This window comes from Podarcis raffonei, chromosome 5 (assembly GCF_027172205.1).
Source record: "Podarcis raffonei isolate rPodRaf1 chromosome 5, rPodRaf1.pri, whole genome shotgun sequence".
Taxonomy (NCBI): Eukaryota; Metazoa; Chordata; class Lepidosauria; order Squamata; family Lacertidae; genus Podarcis; species Podarcis raffonei.
The window spans coordinates 61,724,059-61,744,321 of NC_070606.1; the positions used below are offsets into that span (position 1 = coordinate 61,724,059).

Sequence of the window (20,263 nt, forward strand, 5' to 3'; positions counted from 1 at the left end):
TCTTTTTAACTTCCCAAGGGTACCATCCATCAAGGGTTTTTTGTTTGGCTTTTTTTTAAAAGGTCTTTTATAATAAATGCAGCTAGCAAAGCACACATTCACTTGATATGCACAAAGCCATGACTGCTGGAAACATGAAAAACATAACAGTTTGTTTTGCTACTCCTCCCCGCCCCCAGCCCCCTTTAATAGCCTAAGAAAAGAGGCTTTTGTTAATTTGTACTGCAACCATTATTTTGCATACGCATGTACATATATAGGGAAGTGTGTGTGTGTGTGTGTATGTGTGTGTGTGTGTGTGTGTGTTTTCTTTTCGCTGGTGACATTCGGAAGTCTGAGAGCTTTATTTTGTTCATGCAGGGGAACAGGAAGAGCTATAATAAGTGCCATATGAGAGGAAACAGGTTGAGGAAAATTAAGCCTATTTTCTACCAATCATTATACACATATTAAATTACATTCAAACAGAGAGGGCATGTTATGTAAGGATGGAAGATGAGAAGTGGAAATCGAATCGTGTGGCGTCAAATGGTAAAAGACTTCTAGGGAAGTAGCTTTTTCAGATTTTTCCTTTACAGGGAAGTCCATTACATAGTTATCAAATAAATTCCTTTAACACAGAAGCAAGAGCACAATGAATTAAGAGCTCTGACTTGTGAAACAGGCACTTTCAGTCAACAATTTTATGCGGCCAAAAGAAATTCCATCCTTCCCCTTTCTCAATGCATTCACAGTACACTCCTTGCCGGTCCCAGTACATTCCTTGCTGGCTGTAGTTTGCTTTGGGCTGCCTTAGGCAAGATAAAGCGAATTATTATTATTATTAGATAAGTGTGTCAGGTCAGAGTACCCTTTTGACCTATATAGTGGTACCTCTGGTTACGAACTTAATTTGTTCCGTTCTTAACCTGAAACCATTCTTAACCTGAGGTACCACTTTAGCTAAAGGGGCCTTGCACTGCCGCCACACAATTTCTGTTCTCATCCTGAGGTAAAGTTCTTAACCTGAGGTACTACTTCTGAGTTAGCAGAGTCTGTAACCCGAAATGTTTGTAACCTGAGGTGTTTGTAACCCGAGGTACCACTGTAACTACATTGCACTCATGGCTTGAACCAGTAAAAGTGTTCCTTAGGTTCCTCCCATATGGTAATTTATCATGTCAGTGCCCATCTACTTGGGAGTAAGTTACTGCTTGTTTCTTCCTAGCTATTGTGCATCCCCACATCATTTTTGCAAGCATAAGGTGAGTCCTTTGCTGTTTGTTCAGCCAGACACGAAATATGGGTTAATTGGCCCAAGTTAGACTGGTAAAGATGAATCATCTCCCAATGCTTGGCATGGCCTGGTCATATGGTCCTAATCTTGCTGTACATTTTAACCATGGTTTTTTACAGGCTATGAGTCCTTTATACCATAATAGGCACACAGGATACTGGTCTGTGTGAGGGAAATAAGCACTTTATTTCATGCTGTACATTTAAACTAACTAAAAAGTACAGCAAGGTTAGGACCATATGACCAGGAGAAGGGCAGGTGGGCCTGTTGTACCAAGACAAAGACACACTTACTCCAAAAATGTTAAAGGAGATGGCACAGTGGGCTGCAAGGTAGCTTATGGGAAAGAACCACGTAATGGAAAATGGGAAATGTGGGTTTGAACCCCCCACACACCTGTAAGGGTAGGTATTGTGTTGTAGGAGTCCTGACAGTAACAAATATGCAGTTGGCAGTGTCAATTTATTCATTTCCGTATCAACTGAAAAGTCACTTATGTGCACAGGCTTTCGTTTGGTATTAGTTTGGTTAGTTAGCCTTATGCAGGAAATATAACTCACACGGCTGGTTTGGAGGTTGCCATTTTATTCATATGGTTATTACTCCAAATTACTGTTAAGATTTTAATGTATGCTTATGTTTTATGGATGTTTATATGGTTGCCATCTACCCTGAGAACATAGTGATGAAAATATTCTAAGTAAACAAGTACAAATTTCAGAGCCATTAGAATGGCCGACTGCCTAAGTGGCAACTCTGGAAGCAAGAGAGAATCCTCTGTTTCTTTTCTGTAACAGATTGGTGACCTCCTGTGTGAATGGCTCATTAAATGGCACTGTGTTTGATGCAGGGATAACCTTGGAGAAGGGATCGATAGGAGCACAATAATTTGCTTAATTGCTTCCATGAAGCTAAAAAATGAATTAGGCAAAGCAGCAAGAGTTCTTCTTTTGGTGAGAGAAAGGCTGACACAAGAAAGCTTACTCTCTAGGTACTCAAAGCCCAGGTATATTTTTGCAAAAGTCTAGACCAGATAAGCCCTGCTGCATTTTATCACGGGCTGTTAGCACCAAGGATAAACACTCTGGATTAAAGCAATGCCCTATAGCTTGCGATACAGGCAAAGTTGAGCTTGGCATAGAGGACTGTCTTTTTCCTGAGAAATATATATATTCTACCACACTGTTAATATTTGTTTAAATAAAGCTTGAGTTTTATAGAGGTAGGAGTTTGACAATTCCCTAATGCGGCTTCCCTTTCCGTCCCAGTTTCTCTTGACAACTATGAGGGACTAAAGTGGAAACGTTTCACAAGATGGAGCCTCATTAGGCTATGGTTGCAGGCCACCAAAAGAGGATGTGTAGAGAGCCATAGCTCAGTGGTAGATAACCTGCTTTGCAGGCAAAATGTCCCTGGTTCATTCTCCAGCATCTCCAGGTACGACTGAAAATGTCCTCCGTCTGAAACACTGGAGAGTCACTGCCATCCAGGATTGACAGGGCTGAGCTAGATGGACCAGTGGTTTGACTTGATAGAAGACAGTTTTCGATGTTCCTGTGTTATTCCTACATGAAAGTTGTTGTGTGAGAGGAAACCTCTGTTGTCCTTTTTGTCCATTAAGAAAATAATGATCTAAAACACCCTTCATCCAAAAGGGATCCAGGGCAGTGTCCTGTAATAACATCAAATGCATTATAATCAAAGCACATGCTATAAAATAATAAAAACTAAAAGAGAAAAACCAAACGTAGCCCTTTTAACATGGCTGAGCAAACAAGGATGTCTTAACCTTGCTGGAAGCCGCCCAGAGTGGCTGGGGAAACCCAGCCAGATGGGTGGGGTATAAATTTATTATTATTATTATTAACCTGGTGCTGAAAACATCCTAAATAACCAGTTCATGTCCTCGTCATGTCCCAAGATACGGGGAGCCGGTTCAGTGGTCACATCTGAAAGATCAGAACCATGAAGGGCAGAGACCAGCCCTGCCAATACAACCACAGCTATGGAATAGGAAGGATTAGCATACAATATAGAAATAGTACAATCCTGTACATTTCTACTCGGCAGTAGATCACATAACAAACCCCATCAGTGGAAGCCCTGTGCAAGGGTGAGGAAACATGCTCAGGTAATGTCAATACAAAGCTAGGACCAGAGTCTCTGTGCCCTGCAGTGGCTGCCTGGTTCTTTTAGAACACATGGTTGTGTTTCCCTTTCCGGGAATCCCAAATCCCATCCTGCACCATGTATTGATCACTGCCAGAAGTTCCATATCTGGTTCAGAGCAAGTCATGCAAACTAGTTTAGAAGCAATGAATTTCCACATATTTGATAGGTGTATGGGATTTATATTTTACTTAGCATCCATCTGGGGTTTCTTGACACAGGATTTGGATTCTTGTGCGATTGTAATCATCATCCACTGCCAGGTGGTCACCTTTCACGGCGGAAAACCCTAGTTCTAGGCAGGACTGCAGTAATAATAAAATACTGCCTCTTGGAAGAGCCAGGGTGAGGAGGGGACGACTTAAAATTATATTTGGAACTTCTAGTCTAAAGACAGATACATCCACCAGAGTTCACCCTTTTTAAAACTAAAAGGCTATAATGTTTAGAATCTGTCGCTCACTCCCGCTCTCTGGAACATCTGGCATCAGTCATCACTTTCCGGTGCCTTCCGTTGTCATATTTTATCCCTGCCTGTTAGGGGTTTCTTAGCACTGATAATTTAAATCATAGCTGCATCCTGGTCAGAGAAGATGAATCATTATTATGGGCTGCTATTAAATGGAATGAGAAGAGAAAGAAACACATGGGAAGTTGGACCTCCCCCTCCACCCACCCTCTGTGGTTACTTATTAGACAGTGTGACATCTTTAGCTTGGTGAGAGCCTGAATAGCAGACATTCCTATTTGCTCTGCTTACAAAAGCAGAAGTTGAAAGACATGCACTCTAGACTTCCTCCAATGCCCATTAAATGAAATTAAATTTCTGTCAGTGTGACTTCAGCAGGGGGGCAGGGGGAACAATGCATTCAAGACCCTCGTGAATTACCGTATTGGCCTGAATATAAGCCTCACTTTTCCTCCAAATTCCGACCATGAAAAGTTGAAGTGTGGCTTCGCAACCTTATGGAATGCAACCAGGAGCGTGGGGCATACTGTGCCAGGAGCACAGCAAAGCGGCAGCCACCCCATGTGTAGTCCCCCATCCTCTCCCCCAAGGCCAGGAAGGGAGAGAGAGAGGAAAGGGAAAGGCCGCGGGCAACGCAGTGCGGCTCCCCCCCATCCCCCAGCCCAGTATGCAGCCAGGAGCAGCGAGGAATGGAGCAGCTTATATTTCAGTATTTTTTTCCTCTTTTTTCTTTTCCCCCTCCAATTTTAAAGGTGCAGCTTATATTCGGGTGTGGCTTATATTCGGGCCAATATGGTATTAAGAAGTAAGGACATACCATTGTTTGCAGTTTAATTTCTTTGCCAGTGTCTTTGGTGCACTTTTAAATGAAATGGCTGCCTTGTGCAGCAGTGGGCATTGCCCATGAAAGAAAAGTCACATTGGAACTGTTGGCAGGTGGAAAACTTACCTGCTGGTTTTAAGAAGAGCAATTATTATTAATTTTTTTATGTTGGGCATCAAGGGCTAAATACAACCATGTACATCACTAGATAATTGGTGACCTGCCTCCGCCGGAAAGTGCAAGGTCATTGGGAAGGAAGCTTTGTTTGAGTTGATGAATTGTGTGGTGCCTGATTCAGACACACAAGTCTTTTACTTGACGTTGCACTCATTGCCCGATGGACGTGCATGTGTCCTTAGTACAGTGGTACCTCAGGTTAAGTACTTAATTCGTTCCGGAGGTCTGTACTTAACCTGAAACTGTTCTTAACCTGAAGCACCACTTTAGCTAATAGGGCCTCCTGCTGCCGCCGGAGCACAATTTCTGTTCTCATCCTGAAGCAAAGTTCTTAACCCGAGGTGATATTTAAGGGTTAGCGGAGTCTGTAACCTGAAGCGTATGTAACCCGAGGTACCACTGTATATTTCCAAACAGCATAATATTGTCTCAGTCTACTTCAGCATTCAGCCTGTTAATTTCTGTTTGCATTTTTCAAGCAATGCTTTCAGCCTTGGTGTATCACAGTCAGGAGGAAAATGATTTGGGGTTGGCCATGTTAGAAAGTGTGAGCAACCATTTACAGCCTTCACAGGCAACATTGGTCACATGCCAGTGGTGCCAGGCTACACTCCAGCCATGCAAATCCACAGGTTTCTTTCTACACATCCATGTCCCACATCTCTCCATCCTCCCTCCAGGCAAAAACACTTAGGGAGAGTGCAGAGTAGGCCATGGCCAGGGGAGATTCCAGAAATGCTGTAGTTATGCCTGGGCACTCTGTGTGTGAAGTGTGAGTTATCTGAGTAGTAACTGTTGACCAGTGCTCCAGAGTGAGTCTTCTTGACTGAATTTTAAGGTGCATGGCAGTCTGAAAGGCCAGTTGATCCCTAAAGCAAGCAAGCTATATGAGGGTGGTAAATCATTTGAATTCCATTTATGTATTCTGACATTACAGTATGTTGCTGGAAACAAATACAATGGAGCATTCCTGAAATTTGGGGGGGGGGGAAGACGGAGATGATTTCTAATTAGGGGAATGTAATCCTTTTGTACATAAATGAGTTTATCAAAGAGATTCTTATGAGAAAAAGGAGACCAATCGTAACTGCATTTAGAAATTGGTCTGTTTTGCACGTCATAGTAAGCCATCGTTCAAAATAAACTATGGTTTTCTATGAAGCTGCAGTCTGCTGGTGCACGCTGCTTCACATTCAGCATTAAGTGCAAACCATGATAATTGGAAACCAAAGCTTATTCTTGACTTTCTACACATAGATTGTCTGGAAGAAGCAAACTATGAGCACTGATTCATACATTATGCTAAACCACCACTCCGGTTTGCTTTATCTTGACATGGATGAATGAGTGAGGACTGAAGTGTGCAGTGTGCACCAGCATGTTACTTACAGCAATAATTTATGGCCGAACATGATGTGCAAACTGTGGGAGGAAAAATATAAATTCCTGTTTGGGGAGTAAATAACCAAAGAATTGGCTGGGTTCTTGGATTCAAAACCTGGGGCTAAACTCACTCCTCCAGCAGGAGAGAGCCCCAGTAGTAGAGTCTAAACTCACAAAAATTAAGCAGCAGTTAGCACCACACATGTCTCATTCTACAGCTTGTTAGACCCTTTTGTCCCATTTAGTCTGCTTGCAAACATCTATTTCTACCCCTCTTGCAATGAACAGACCACACACTGTTAAGTATGTTTAAAATGATTTACTTATAAAACATTCCAAACATCAAATTCATGCATTTATCTAAGCAGCAACAGTGAGAACACAGGCAGAATGCTCTTGGGTAGGAAAAAAACAGGGAGATAACTTCAAACATGTGCTGTGAACGTGGAGCTTGCTTAGACACATCTTTCTTGGTCATTTACATGGCACAGAGAACAAGGGAACAGGAAGTGGGGGGTGACTTAGCTAAGTCTAGGAATCCAACTCTATTGTCTTAACCCCTTCATGCACCAACTTGCACTCATGCATAGTTATATTTGACTGCAATTTCCCACACAAAGCAGCTCATTGATTATTGTCCCATCTTCTATATATGCTAGGCCTCAGAATGCCAAACAGTTATATTACAATGTGTATAAAATCCTCACATACAATTCTTCTTTCTTACAGGAAGTTTTATTACATCACTCTGCTGAGAGATCCTGTATCTCGTTACCTCAGCGAATGGAGGCACGTCCAACGAGGAGCCACCTGGAAAACATCCTTGCACATGTGTGATGGCCGGACGCCAACCCCCGAAGAGCTGCCATCATGCTATGAAGGCACAGACTGGTCAGGCTGTACTCTTCAGGAATTCATGGATTGCCCGTATAACTTAGCCAACAATCGCCAAGTGAGGATGTTGGCTGACCTGAGCTTGGTGGGTTGCTATAATATGTCCTTCATACCAGAAAACAAGCGAGCACAGATACTGCTGGAGAGTGCTAAGAAGAATCTCAGAGACATGGCCTTTTTTGGCTTGACAGAGTTCCAGAGGAAAACACAGTACTTGTTTGAGAGAACTTTCAATCTGAAATTCATCAGGCCGTTCATGCAGTACAACAGCACAAGGGCTGGTGGAGTAGAGGTAGACAACAACACCATAAGGAGGATCGAAGAACTTAATGACTTGGACATGCAGCTGTACGACTATGCAAAAGACCTCTTCCAACAGCGATACCAGTACAAGCGGCAGCTGGAGAGGATGGAGCAGAGGATAAAGAATCGGGAAGAGCGGCTTCTTCACCGGTCTAATGAGGCACTTCCCAAGGAAGAGACGGAAGAGCAAGGGCGCTTGCCTACTGAGGACTACATGAGCCATATTATAGAGAAGTGGTAGCCTTGACGGAATTTTATACTGAGAACAGGATTTTAGGGTTTCCATAATAAAAGAACATGGAATTAAAAACAGCAACTCTTATTTAAACAAAAAACAAAAAAATGGTCTGTAAAACAGAAGGTAGAATGCTTCTATAAACAAAGGGTCTTTTTACTGTTTCTTACAAGACCAACGGGGTTCTTAATAAAATAAAATAAAACAAAAAAATATTAAGGAATCAGTCCTAGAGAGCTCAGAGTTTAAAATGCACAAGCGTAGGTCCCCCAGCTCTGACGCCAAATACAGTGTAATGTTTCATATCCTCCTAGATGCAAATCTAGAGGTCACTGATAGTAGCTTTGTAACCACTGTTCTCCCTTGGCAAGAGTAATTTGATCCTCAGAAATGTCAAATGTTTTTCTCCCTTGCTCAAGCGAGGTTTTCAGTTGCGAAAGTCATAATAAATGGCAGCGAATTTGCCAGACGGTGACTTCCCTCCAGTTTCAGCTGCTTGGCTTCAAATGGAAAACCATGGTCAAAAAGAACAGAACAGTATCAAAACAAGCAATCAGAAAGGGAAAGGGGAAGTTGAGAAAGAGAAATATTCAAGGAAGCAAAATACAGCCTGGACCGCATATCAAGCACAGAAGTTTGAATACATGGCACTGGTTGACCTGCATGCACACATTCCCAATCCTACATACTGTACTACCAAAACAACCGGTGGGTTTGTGCACAAATATTCTCAGCTTTTACCTCATGGGCAGTTATTCAAATGCTAACTACTAAATCCCGCATAAAACCAAACATGGGTTCTTATCACATATTCATGAAAACGTCCTTTCCTAGAAATAACTGGGGGGGTGGGGTACACCAATCCCTGACATTTAAAAGGAGGTGGTCCATGATGTTCCCTTCAAACTGCTGATCACCACATTGCTGGCTGTTTTCTTGCTTATGTTTATGCTTCAAAACACTCTTTGCTTCCAGTGGGAAGGCATTTCATTTGAATTGGCACAGATATTACATATTCAAAATGCTCATTGTTTGGCATTCCATGCTGTCCTTAGTGCCCACGAGTGGTATAGAGTATAGGGCTGCACTTTAAGCGTTCAGCTGGACACAAACTCCATTGATTTCAATGGGATTTAGAAGCAACTAACATTTTCTGCATTGCATCCACCAGCTGTAGGAGTGCTGCTTTGTTGAACTTAAGAGGCAGTGTTACCACTGTTTTCCAGGATGGGCAAAGCCTGCCTTGCCTTTGTCTTATTTTAACAAAGCTGTAGCATTTGGAAAACTGGGCATCTTGACTGATTCTCTGCTTCAGGCACTGTCTGGTGTTCTTTTCCAGCCTTTAATAACCACAATAATCCCTTTTCCTCTTTTTTTTAAAAAACATCTAAGTTTTGTTTGGAGAGCATCAAGTGATAATTTGATCTCCATCCAAAGCATGTGTCTTTCTTTTCTACTAAGCCTTTCTGAAAGGGGGGGGGGGGAGCTCAAGCAAGCTGTGTTTGTCACCTTCCTTCCCTGTTCCCTAGGATGCAGATGACTAGGTTGTAGATGAAATCGGAATAAGCTGGCAGTTAGGTTGATGCTCAAAGGATGGACTCACTGTGTATTGGAGAGAAAACTGGAAATATAGAAAGAGAGACTGATATACTTGTTCACAAAGAAGCACTGTCATTTCCCATGGATTTCCCTCTTCCTAGGCTACTCTTGTCTGCATAGTTGCCAAAGCTTTGGGTTCCAAACCATAGTGTGTGTGTGTGTGTGTGTGTGTGTGTGTGTGTGTGTGTTTCCCCAGAAGGAGGGAAGCCATGTCTCTAGTATAGAAGCCTGCCTGATTAAGCACACAGAGCTTGTTATGTCTACGCATTCTCTACGGCCAGTCAGTGAAAAGGGACTTGGAGTGATATGGAAATTAAAAACCCAGTAAAAAAAATCCCACCCCATGCAGGCTGATTGAAAAACCTGTCCTTTTCTTTCAGTGTTTCTCTGATCAGCCCAAATGCCCAGGTGCTCCTGATTACCCTACATTGAAAAATATGCAAGTTCTTAAGTACTTTGCCAGATCTATTTGTCAATCAGTGCTAGTGTGGGTCTTGTATGGGCCTGGCAGTGTTTCTAGGAATAAGGCCTTCCTGTTCTCTGAGTGTGCACAGCTGGCTAAAAAGATGCCCTTGAGGTTTACGAAAGGAAAACTATCTCATCCTAGTTATTTTGGGTTGCTTTTTTTAAAGCATTATTTTGGGTAGAGGAGGCTGCAGGTTAAAAATCCTACATTTGGGGATGAATGGCAGTTTGCTAAATTCCCAGGACACCTGTGCATTTCTGTAACTAAAGAAACTCTTTACAAACAAAAGCAAATGCTATTTCACATTCCCTTCTCCCACAAACGTATGTGTGCTATGAAGAAGCAGCTGTTCTATATGCAGAGCATGTAGCTTTACCTAAAGGCTTTCTACTGTGCATTCATAGTTATGGATCTATAATATAAAAATGGTTGCAGCAGCTAATCCATATTCATAGCGTGAAGACTGGAGAGCCTGCTGTGTTATACTTTGCACGATTGGTAGCAGGTTCCAAAGGCCAAGCTCTGCTTCCGCATTTTGTGTGGTTAAGGATAAAAGTGGAGTGTTTTGTTTGTTGTGCCTAAATTTTATTTCCACAACAACCCGAGTAAACCTTAATGGATCTTGCCTGTGGAAATCTTAGACCTCTGGGGAGATCAGTGGTAGTCTTTCTCCAACATTTTCTTTGTGTAACATTGTGTTTTAAGAACAGACTAAGGAAATAAAACTACTGAATGTTGTTTCATCAGCTTCCCTTAAATCTACCCAAGGAAGGTGAGTAGGTGGGTGATCATTTCTGCTTAGACCTCCATACTTGTCCCAGCTTTGACATATTATCTCCTTCCCCTGAATTTTCCTGTTTATAAATCAAAAGCATTAATCTTAAACCATTACAAAAAGGCTTACTAGTAGGCATATGATAATTTGAACTTAAAAGCCTAGATACCACTGAAGGAACTCAGGATGCAGCTAAATGGCTAAGGAGCTATAATAGAGTGCAGGAAGCAGAGGGAAACTGGTCTGTGGCTTTCTCGAGGGCTAAGAAGAAAAGAGTGTGATAAAGTCTTTGCTTGGACACCAAATGTCCTTTCTTGGGTGGCTTTAAGCATTGATAGGCCTCCAACATTTTGGTGGATAGTGTTTCCACCCTTTCACCTCCCGTGTCATTTACTGAACTTTTCCTGTGTTGACAGCAACAGTGTATAATGTTTGCAGTCTTGGTGCCAGAGGAGTCTTGCAAATATCTACTGCAGCCACTGAAAATCAACATCTGTATTCAGCCATGTGAGTGGCTACTGCAGAAAAACACTTCTGGCTCTGGATAAACTTCTCCCCCCAGTGCTCATAGCTTTCCACTATTGCAGTCCTTAAGACAGTAAGCAGGTTTTGTAGTGTCAGCCAACCACCTAAAGTCACACTGAAAGTGATTGAGAAATGGTTTTTCATGGAAGCCGTTTGGAGCAAAGAACCAATGAAAGAGCTCTGAAGGAACAAACACAATATCTTTAAAGTACATTCAGAATACATTGTTTCCCTCAAAGTATTCTGGACACTGTATTACCCCACACAAAGTTACAATTCCCAACAACCCTTAATAAACTACAATACCCAGAATTCTTTGAGAGGGGAAATATACTTCAAATGTGCTTCAAAAGTGTACATGCTTTAAATGTGTGTAAACAGCCTGTGATAGATCAGACCCTAGCCTAGCAAAACATTTTCCGTAAAAACTATATATTAGATGTGTTGTCTATCAACCATCACTGCAAAACTATTTCCAGAAGAAAGCATTGTTAAGAATGCTTTCCAATGAGTAACAATGCAGGATAAGGCTGAGGGCAGCTTTTCCTAACAGTGGTTGTACTAAAAATAAAAGTTGGAGCAAATAAATCTTCACAAAAAGAGGTATTAAGTAGCCAGAAGAACTGCTGCTGCCTTTAATTTTGATTTTTGTGTCTTACTTTTGCTGTGGTGTCTGCACTGATTCTTCTGCCCTTATACGGGAGGGGTAGCCAACATGGTGCCCTTCAAATGTTTTTGGATTCCAGTTCCCATCAGCCTCAGCCAGCAGGACCAATGCTCAAATCTGTTCGGAGTTGTGAGTCCAAAAATATCTTGAGAACATCATGTTGGCCAACACTGTAATAGAGAATGAGACAACACCTCCTAGTCAGGATACATAAATAGAACTTCCAGGTTCAGAAGCAGCTGGCCTCCGAATACAATTTGCAGTTGAAGGCTGTCCTGCTTATGGGCTTCTCAGAAGCAGCTGGCTGGTCACTGGAAACCAAGATACTAGGCTAGATGGACCATTGCCCTGATCCATTTGGGTGGTTCCTCTGCTGCTAAAAAGCTGAAAACTTTACAGGGATTGGTACAACTGGGCTTTTCTCACTCTCCCTGCACTCAGGAGCAATTCATCTGTGCAAACAAGCAAACCAAGTCAGAGGAGGTCTATGCAATATTAGATTGCGGTGCAACCTGGTAAGCTATGGACCTCACTTCCTCCTGGGTCTGTTTGGATATAAGAGCATATGGAGGGCAATGGCAATTCCAACACATGCACACAGAACATGAGAGAATAAAGGCCAGTGTTGGTCCAGGATCCTATGGGATTCCAGCACAGCAAGACATTGACTTGGGAAGCAACCTTAGCTCAGTGGTAGATTCATGCAGAAGGTCCCTGGTTCAACCCCTGGAATTTCTACTTTTTTGAGGGGGGAGCAGGTGATGGGAAGGTCGTCTACCTGTTGCCAAACACAAAGTAGACAGTGGGCTAAATGGACAAATAAGTTTGACCTGCTTTAAGCAGCTCTCTATGTTTCTTCTTCACTCCTCAGCAGCATTCTGGTCAGTACATGTCTGCTCTGATCCAAGGAAGAAGGTGTAGCCTGCAAAGCTTTGCAGCATCTCTACTAATACCTTGCCTGGATCCTGGGTAGCAGGAAGGAACTAGGCCAAACAATAGATTGCTTGATTTGTGCAGCCTCTGAACTATTACAGCAAAGGGTCACAATGGCATACACAGTATGACTCAAGCCCCACTTTCAAGGAACTTCTCCTTAGGCAATTTGAAATACATGCTCATTTGGGTTTTAGGCTGACTATATCACCAACAAGGATGTTCAGAGTGTCTGCAAAGAGCTTTCCTTGGGGACCAGGTGCACTTGCAACACCTGACACCTGCAGTGCACATCCTCATTCAGCCCACTCTGATCCCTCAACAGGCATGGCTAATAGCACACTCTGCACTGTGCAGTTTCCGCATGAGGCTGTCTCACGAAGACACGTACCTGTCTAGGAGAAAGGCAGGTCAGAACTTTCACAATTTAGTGCTAAAGTGTCAAAGCTGGAAGTAAGTTATGCGCCTTAATCATAATGGGAATGTCAGTCTCATTGAAACTTGTAGATGCTCCAGAATAGTTCTGACCAGGCTCCGGCTGGTGCTATAATGCCTTAAAATCCATTTCAGCCATGCAGCTCTTCATAGTTAATGATGAAAGATAACGAATTGACGCCAGCACCACGGAAATCCTCATACTGTTCGTTCCCTCCACTGTTTTACAAAGCATATGCTTCAGATCGCAGCTCTGCTCAGTTTTCCTCTTTGTTGAATGATGCATTATCACATTCCACTAGCAGAAACAAATTCAAGGGTTGAATTAAAGTCCCTTAAAGCACAGAGCAATTACCCAACCAAATAATTGTCACCAGGAGTTTACTGCATGCACTCATGCGCTGATCCATTGAAAAGAGGCTGGGTTTTTTCTTCTTCTTTTATTATCATTTTGCTCTACCGTCAGTGAATGTTTTGGTTTCCAATAAAATCTGAAGGGCATTATATGCAAATGAGCCTCTGCCCCCACCCCCATTCCACACTTTTCTCTGTGGTTTCTACATTTCTCTTCCCCTTTCTCAGGTGCTCCTTCTACACGCTGAACTTAGGAGCCATGCTATGAAAAAAAATTATGTTAAAATTATTTTCAAAGGATGATTTGCTTTGTACATGTTGGAGTATGTTTTTAACTTATTTTTATTGCCTCTTTCAAACTGCTTTTAAAGTGCTTTTTGAAAACACTTTCACTGTGACGTTCCTATATTCCTGTGTTAATCGCTGGACAAATCCTCAGGCATCGCCAGGCTTTGCCGACATAAATACTCTTGGAATCAAATGAGATCTGTCTTGTGTCATATTGCTTGCTTTGCTCATGTAGTCCTTGCTTTCCCCATCACTGCCTAAGAAGCACCAGGAACCGCATGGACAATCCACACACAGGATCCCATTTCCCTTCCTTGAGTGTTTTTCTCTGCCAAGGAACAGAGTGCTACTTACGATCTCTCTAAACCAAGTCCCTCCCTATTTTCCCACCCACTTGAGATCTCAGAACAGGCTCTTCTGATCAACACTGACTGAGAGAAGATCTCAACAGTTGTTTTCCAGTGGACTGAATCTGTAAGGTCTGCATGTTCGCTGCAGGAACTAAAAGCAATGTTTAATTTGAATGAAGCAACATTTAAAGCTTTATATATTTATTTATCACATCTCTCTCTTTTTTTAAAAAAAAAGTGTTAATGAAAAGGAAGCCTGTTTCCTTTTCCTCTCAAAACCTATGACGAAAATGGACAAAGCAAAGTAAAAGGAACAGTCATCTAATTGTGGTTTTTTTCCCTTTTCTTTTTTGTCTAGATCGAGACTGGATGTTAGCAGATTAAAATAAACCCTAAAAACATTGTTTGGTGTACATGTTATCTTTGTTCTGTCTCTCCAGGCTCTGTTTTTCATTTATTTGGCTAGTACAAAAGTATGACAAATCCTCAGGCCTCTATTACAAGGGATGGAAGTTGCCCTGGTTTGGTGTGGGGCAGATAGGAACATGTTAAAATGGGCTATGGGTGCGGAACTTTTCACAAGTTTTCCTGTTCAGAACAGATGTAGGCAGCATGCTCATTATAACATACGTAGTTTGAATGTGAACACTTGGGTGCTGGGAGTGGGGGACTGTGTTGTTTGGGGTGTTGTATCCTAACCTTATGTGCCCTACTTTGAGAAAGCCTCTCTTTTTTTGGCTGAAACCTTCAATTCTTAGAGCTAACTTTGGACAATAATATTAATTGTCATTCTTTGCCATTGAACACGACAACCATTTTCTAGAGACGTGTTAAAAATGACCACTCACGGTGAGCACATCTGAAAAAGTTGCTCAGTACTCAGGGATACTTTAGATACCAACTGTAGCACAATGAAGTAATGCCATGCAATACATCTACACCCTGAACACATCAATTTCAAAAAGACCGTCCCACCAAGGCGCTATGTATCATGTGCAAATGTGCATGACACAGGCAAAAAATTAAAGCACTATCCCTGCTGCTTTGGCTGACAAGGCTTCTAAGAAAGAAATACCTGTGGAATCAGAGGTTGGTCTCTGTTCCTCTAGAATGCAAAGTCTCATTAGTATGAAAACGCCATCTGGCTTCTGCTAATGGCTAGCAAAATCTCCTTGCACAGGAACAAGAGTAAATTAATGGCTGCTGCAAGATACCTGCAGGGACAAGGGCGCCAGCTCACTGCCTCATTAAAAACTCCTGGTTGATGCCTCTGGGAGAAGGTTGAGAGGGAAGAATACCTTGTTGGGGGATCCCCGTCCACGTTTCACTGTACTGTGTCCTAAGATGCTACAGCACCACTAGCAAAACCTATTCGCCTGTGGAGCAGGTAGCATTTCCAATAAAGATCTGGAAGGCACCGGGGGAGGGAGGCAGTAAAAAGTACGCATGCATGTGAAGGAGCCACCTGATTGACACGGAAGACACCAGAGCACCAGAATCAAAAGTAATACAGTATATGGGATGTGCAAGCACAGTCTATGGCCCCCCTAAAAGAAAAACCACACCTGGGATGTCTCAAACTCAATGAGGCATATGCTAGTGGCAACTCTCATTTTTTTCTGAAGAAGGCCATTGCAACTTGCAATACCAGTGTAGCTCACAAATGTCTTTGTATACATAGTCCATTCAGGGTGTGAGTATAGTTATGATCACAGGACATACTTGTCCTATCCACAAACGGCATCACAATGAATTGTGGACCGTTCAAAAACCCTCAAGGTCAGCATAATGGAACAAAAATGAACCCGAGTGGGGAATGTGCACATTTTTTTTAATGTCACACAGCAATGTTTCCTTAGGGATCTTGCCAGTAAGTAGAGAAAATAAGCAGAGAAAAGACAGTAATTCATACCTTAAATTAGAACTTTTTCCAGCCAGAACTCAGTTCTAGCGCCTCTCAGGTGGACGCCATTGTCATCATAAGAGAACAAGGGAGGCGTTTGTGGTGAGTTCTGGCACCTCTTTTTCTAGGGAAGCCTTGTATAAGGAGCTTTTTAGTGTATAATATTTTATTATGTTTTTATATATGTTGGAAGCCATCCAGAGTGGCTGGGGAAACCCAGTGTGATGGGCGGGGTACAAATAATAAAATAATAAGTATTATTGTTGCTGCTGTTGTTTAAATATTGCACTGCCTTAAATGCTTGCTTGTTTGGAAAAGAGATTCCAGATCTATATTTTCATTTCATTTCATTTCACTTTTAATTTGTATACCGCCTTTTTTTATTACTATATACAAGGCGGTTTACAAAATGGGCAGCAAAGATCACACACGTATTAACGATCTGATCCAATACAAAAAAGTCACAATAACTTTAAAATAAACAACATATCAAATAAAGCAATCCATTAGACTATAATAGTAAACAGTAAAATTAAATATCAGCAAATAATAATCAGTTTACACTTATCAGTTACAATAAAGAATTATTAAACTATTGTCAATAAAAATAATGGTGAATCACAATGCATAAAATACCACAAAACATACAAAACCACGTAAAAGGGTCAAATTGAGAAACAAGGACACACAACTTATAAAAATATTTTTTTTAAGTATCCCTGGACTACTCTCAATTCTTGGTGATACTGAACACAGACCTAATAACTTTATCACTGCAGGTGACACACTAAATGCACTCTCAGCCTTTATACCTTACTAGCTCTCCAAATGCCATTGAGTCATTATTTCCTCGGGCAGTGAGGAAACAAAGTAGATGGATAGATAAGCAAATGCTTGATTGCTATGCTAAAACTGAGCTTATCGTAAGACTCTGCCCATCCAAAAGTTTGCTTCCATATAGGCTGTATACCCCACCTTTCAGTGTGGGCAAGGGGGCTTAACATCATCAATAAAATAAATGTAAACAATCAAACCCACAAAGGTAAAAAGGATCAAGCCAGCAGATAAAAAGAACAGTTGAAAAGGATCTCAAAAACTATTATGTGCACAAGACAACAGAACAGACCTTGCCTGATGCACCAAAGGTAACGAAGATGGTGCCAGCAGAACATGTTTAGGGCACAATCACAAGCCTGTCCACACACTCTGCTGGGTAGTCCTCCCTGCTCTGTCCCTGATCACTATGCTTTGGCTGATTCCAACCCCTAACCTCCACGTGGTGAATATCGCAACACTTGTCACCCCAGTTGTCACTTGTCTATTCACTTTCCACAATAATCAACTACGATTCAGTTACTTAGGCCAGACATCTGAATGAATTTGAATGAATATCTGACAATCCGAATGAATGTCTGTAAACCACAGGAGAGGACAGTGTTCTTGTGCTCTGGTGCTGCTTCCCACCAGCATCTGAGTGGCCACTGTGAGAACAGGATGCTGACCTAGATAGGCCATTGGCCTGATCCCGCAGATTCTTCTTATGAATTCAGAAAAAAAACCTCTGCAACCTAATTGTATTAGCTTTACTTGGAGTGGCAAAAAGGGGAGCGGGGCTCCAAGATTAGAGGAGCCGATATCTACCTCTTTTGGAAAAGTTGAGGTATACCCAGAAGTATACCCCAAAGCAATAATGTTGACAAATGATCTGTTTATATTATGCTTTGTCATATTATGCTCTCCAAGATGAGCTCCTGGGATTGGGCTGGATTGCTGATTAAACCTTCCCACTCCATATATCTTTCGTATGCTCCTAACAATAAGCAGCTGCTCATTATTTTGCTGCCCCGGGAGACTGCCTGCTCTTCCGGCATGGAAGAGCTGACCCTGACAATCCCAGCGTCATATCGGAAGAGGAGACAATGGTGTCTTGCTGTCAGCACAACCTGCAGAGCAGGGCTTCTATCTAATCCAGGATTTTAGCTTCCATTTCAGCCTTGGAGACTTTTAACAACTCTGCTCTGTAAAGGACTTAGAAGCAGTCCTCTGTTTGAAGGGCTGTCAGGGGACAGTCCTCTGTTTGCCCCATAGAAAAACCTTAAAAGGGGGGCCTTGAATTTCAACAGCTTCTATGTTATGTGGGTGTTGCAGTTTCAACAGCCTTGTGAAAGGAGGCTGTGTGTGTAGGGGACCTGGCTGCCATGTTCCAACCATTTTATTAGGTAACCAATACCACTTCAGTCAATCAGACTCTAGTCCTCTACCTTGATATATGAGAAATACTTAGGTAGTGTTATGGTTTGAGGGATCAGCCCGAATGATACGTCTGCATGTGGGGTTAGACTGTATGACAGGAAAGCAGTCAAACCAGTTCCTTTGTTAAATTCATGGTTAAGCACCACCACTTACATTAGAAAATATTGCCCTGCTGCCATAGAGATTGGGGTAACCTACCTCCTCACCTAGTTGCAAGCTACATCACCTTGTAAGGTAGAAGAATGATAGCCAGAGTTTGTATTAGTTTTGTTTGATGCTGGAAGCTGGAGAGACAGAGACATGTCTTGCTGGGGGTTTTCCTGGAACTCTAATGAGGAATGCTGTGAGCCCCTCCGTCCTGTGATCAAACTGTATATATGTGTAAATGAAACCGCAGTCTCCAACAACTTTCATTCTAAGGAAACCAAAACCTGGGTAAGCTCAGGCACCCCTGGAACCTCTCACCGCTCAGAGATTGGGCTGCACGCAACAGTCTGTTCTCATTTTTGTGAGGCCTACATCACTCTTCCAGCCAAGACATCTCCTTCCCAATCTATCCAAGAAAAGTTGTACGAAGCCAACAGTAACTTCACTATGTCCTCTAGATGGGCTGTTAAATCACCTTGGCGAAGCATGAGGCACAGGAGAGTCAGCATCCCAACTGGCTACCAAAGGGGAATGCCAGGAAAATAGGTGAGTGCTTTCAAAATGTTTAACAAGCAGCAGGACATTTCCTCTCTGCTCTTTGGACTGAGAGCATTCTTCAGTCTGGCTGTGGTGATGGAAACCAGATGCTTAGTTAGCAACATACAATCAAACATCACGTTGCTCTGAATGTCTCCAGTATATGTCATTGTCATGAACTGGCAGGACAACAGGGAAGAGGAAGAGGATCCTGGCAAGGGATGTAGATGGGACTGGGACACACTGGGGCAAGCAGAGGAAGGGAAAGGAAATATTCACAGGGTAATGGAGGATGGCGAGGGGATGGAGGTCAATGTGCAGGAACCAGAGCAGCAGGACTCATCACCAGAGCCAGAGGAGCTCTTGTTCCCATAAACACAGTGGGCTCTGAGGCATAGGGAGCAGTGGGGAAAGTACTCTAGGAGGCTGAGGCAGGCAAGGGCCCACAGACCAGCTCCCTAGCTGGCCAGGTGGGGCTTGCTACCAAGGGAGGAGGTGTGTGCTTCCTCAGCTGGAGTAGACTTGGAACAGGTGAGGGTCATCTGCCTCATCAAGCCCAGATTCTGCAATCAGCATGCAAAGTATAAAAAGGAAGCAGAGCTGAGGGGCTGTGTCTGCTCCACTAGCCATGTTTGGATGCTCCTGGACCTCTATGGGGCTGTGCTTTGGGTTTGGCTCTGGACTGTATCCTGGCTGCTGGACTTCAGACTTGGCTACTTGGATTGACCCTGGACTGTGTTTCTTGAATGCTGGACTTTGGATTTGACATACTGACTTGCTGCCAGGTAGTTCAGGACAGTCATGTACTTATGAAGATGCCTTTTGATAGATTGCGTTCAATAAGCATGTGTGTTGTTCCAGTCAAACTGGGCTGGGCTGTGGGAAGGGCCTTAGGGGCAACACTGGCACACATGATTTGCATTCAAGGTTCAATCCTTGGCATCATCAGGTAGGGCTTGGAAATCAGACAGGATATCCACCGCCAAGTAGTGTAGTCACTGGTGAGTAAGGTGGGCCAATGTATCTGACCCTTTTGTTCCATGAGTTCTGCTGCCTTTTCTTCTCTGGTGAATCTGGGCTGAGGATGCAACTGCAGAAATGAGATGCCCTAGTTATTGTTGTTTTTTCTATTTTCCTACATTGCAAGACCAACTTCACAGATGGAGTTCAGTATTTGTTTATTTTCAGGAAACCAAATTATATGCTGTTTGATTGTTTGATTATATGCTTAATTGAGAATTAAAGGAGTTTAACAGATAATTAAAATTAATAGTAAACTTAAGAGATTAGACATGTATCCTA

At 42.5% G+C, this 20,263-nt stretch overlaps 1 protein-coding gene across 2 annotated transcripts in view; it reads left to right on the forward strand.

Annotated features, from left to right (window-relative positions):
- The window catches only part of HS6ST1 (heparan sulfate 6-O-sulfotransferase 1), a 196,906-nt gene extending 188,702 nt beyond the window's left edge, over nt 1–8,204 (forward strand). For both annotated transcript variants that reach the window (XM_053389598.1, XM_053389599.1), the window contains one exon: nt 7,027–8,204. In XM_053389598.1, the coding sequence (XP_053245573.1) occupies nt 7,027–7,735 (709 nt within the window). In that variant the 3' untranslated portion in view covers nt 7,736–8,204. The remainder of the gene's footprint in view (nt 1–7,026) is intronic.
- Nucleotides 8,205–20,263: the final 12,059 nt, after the last annotated feature.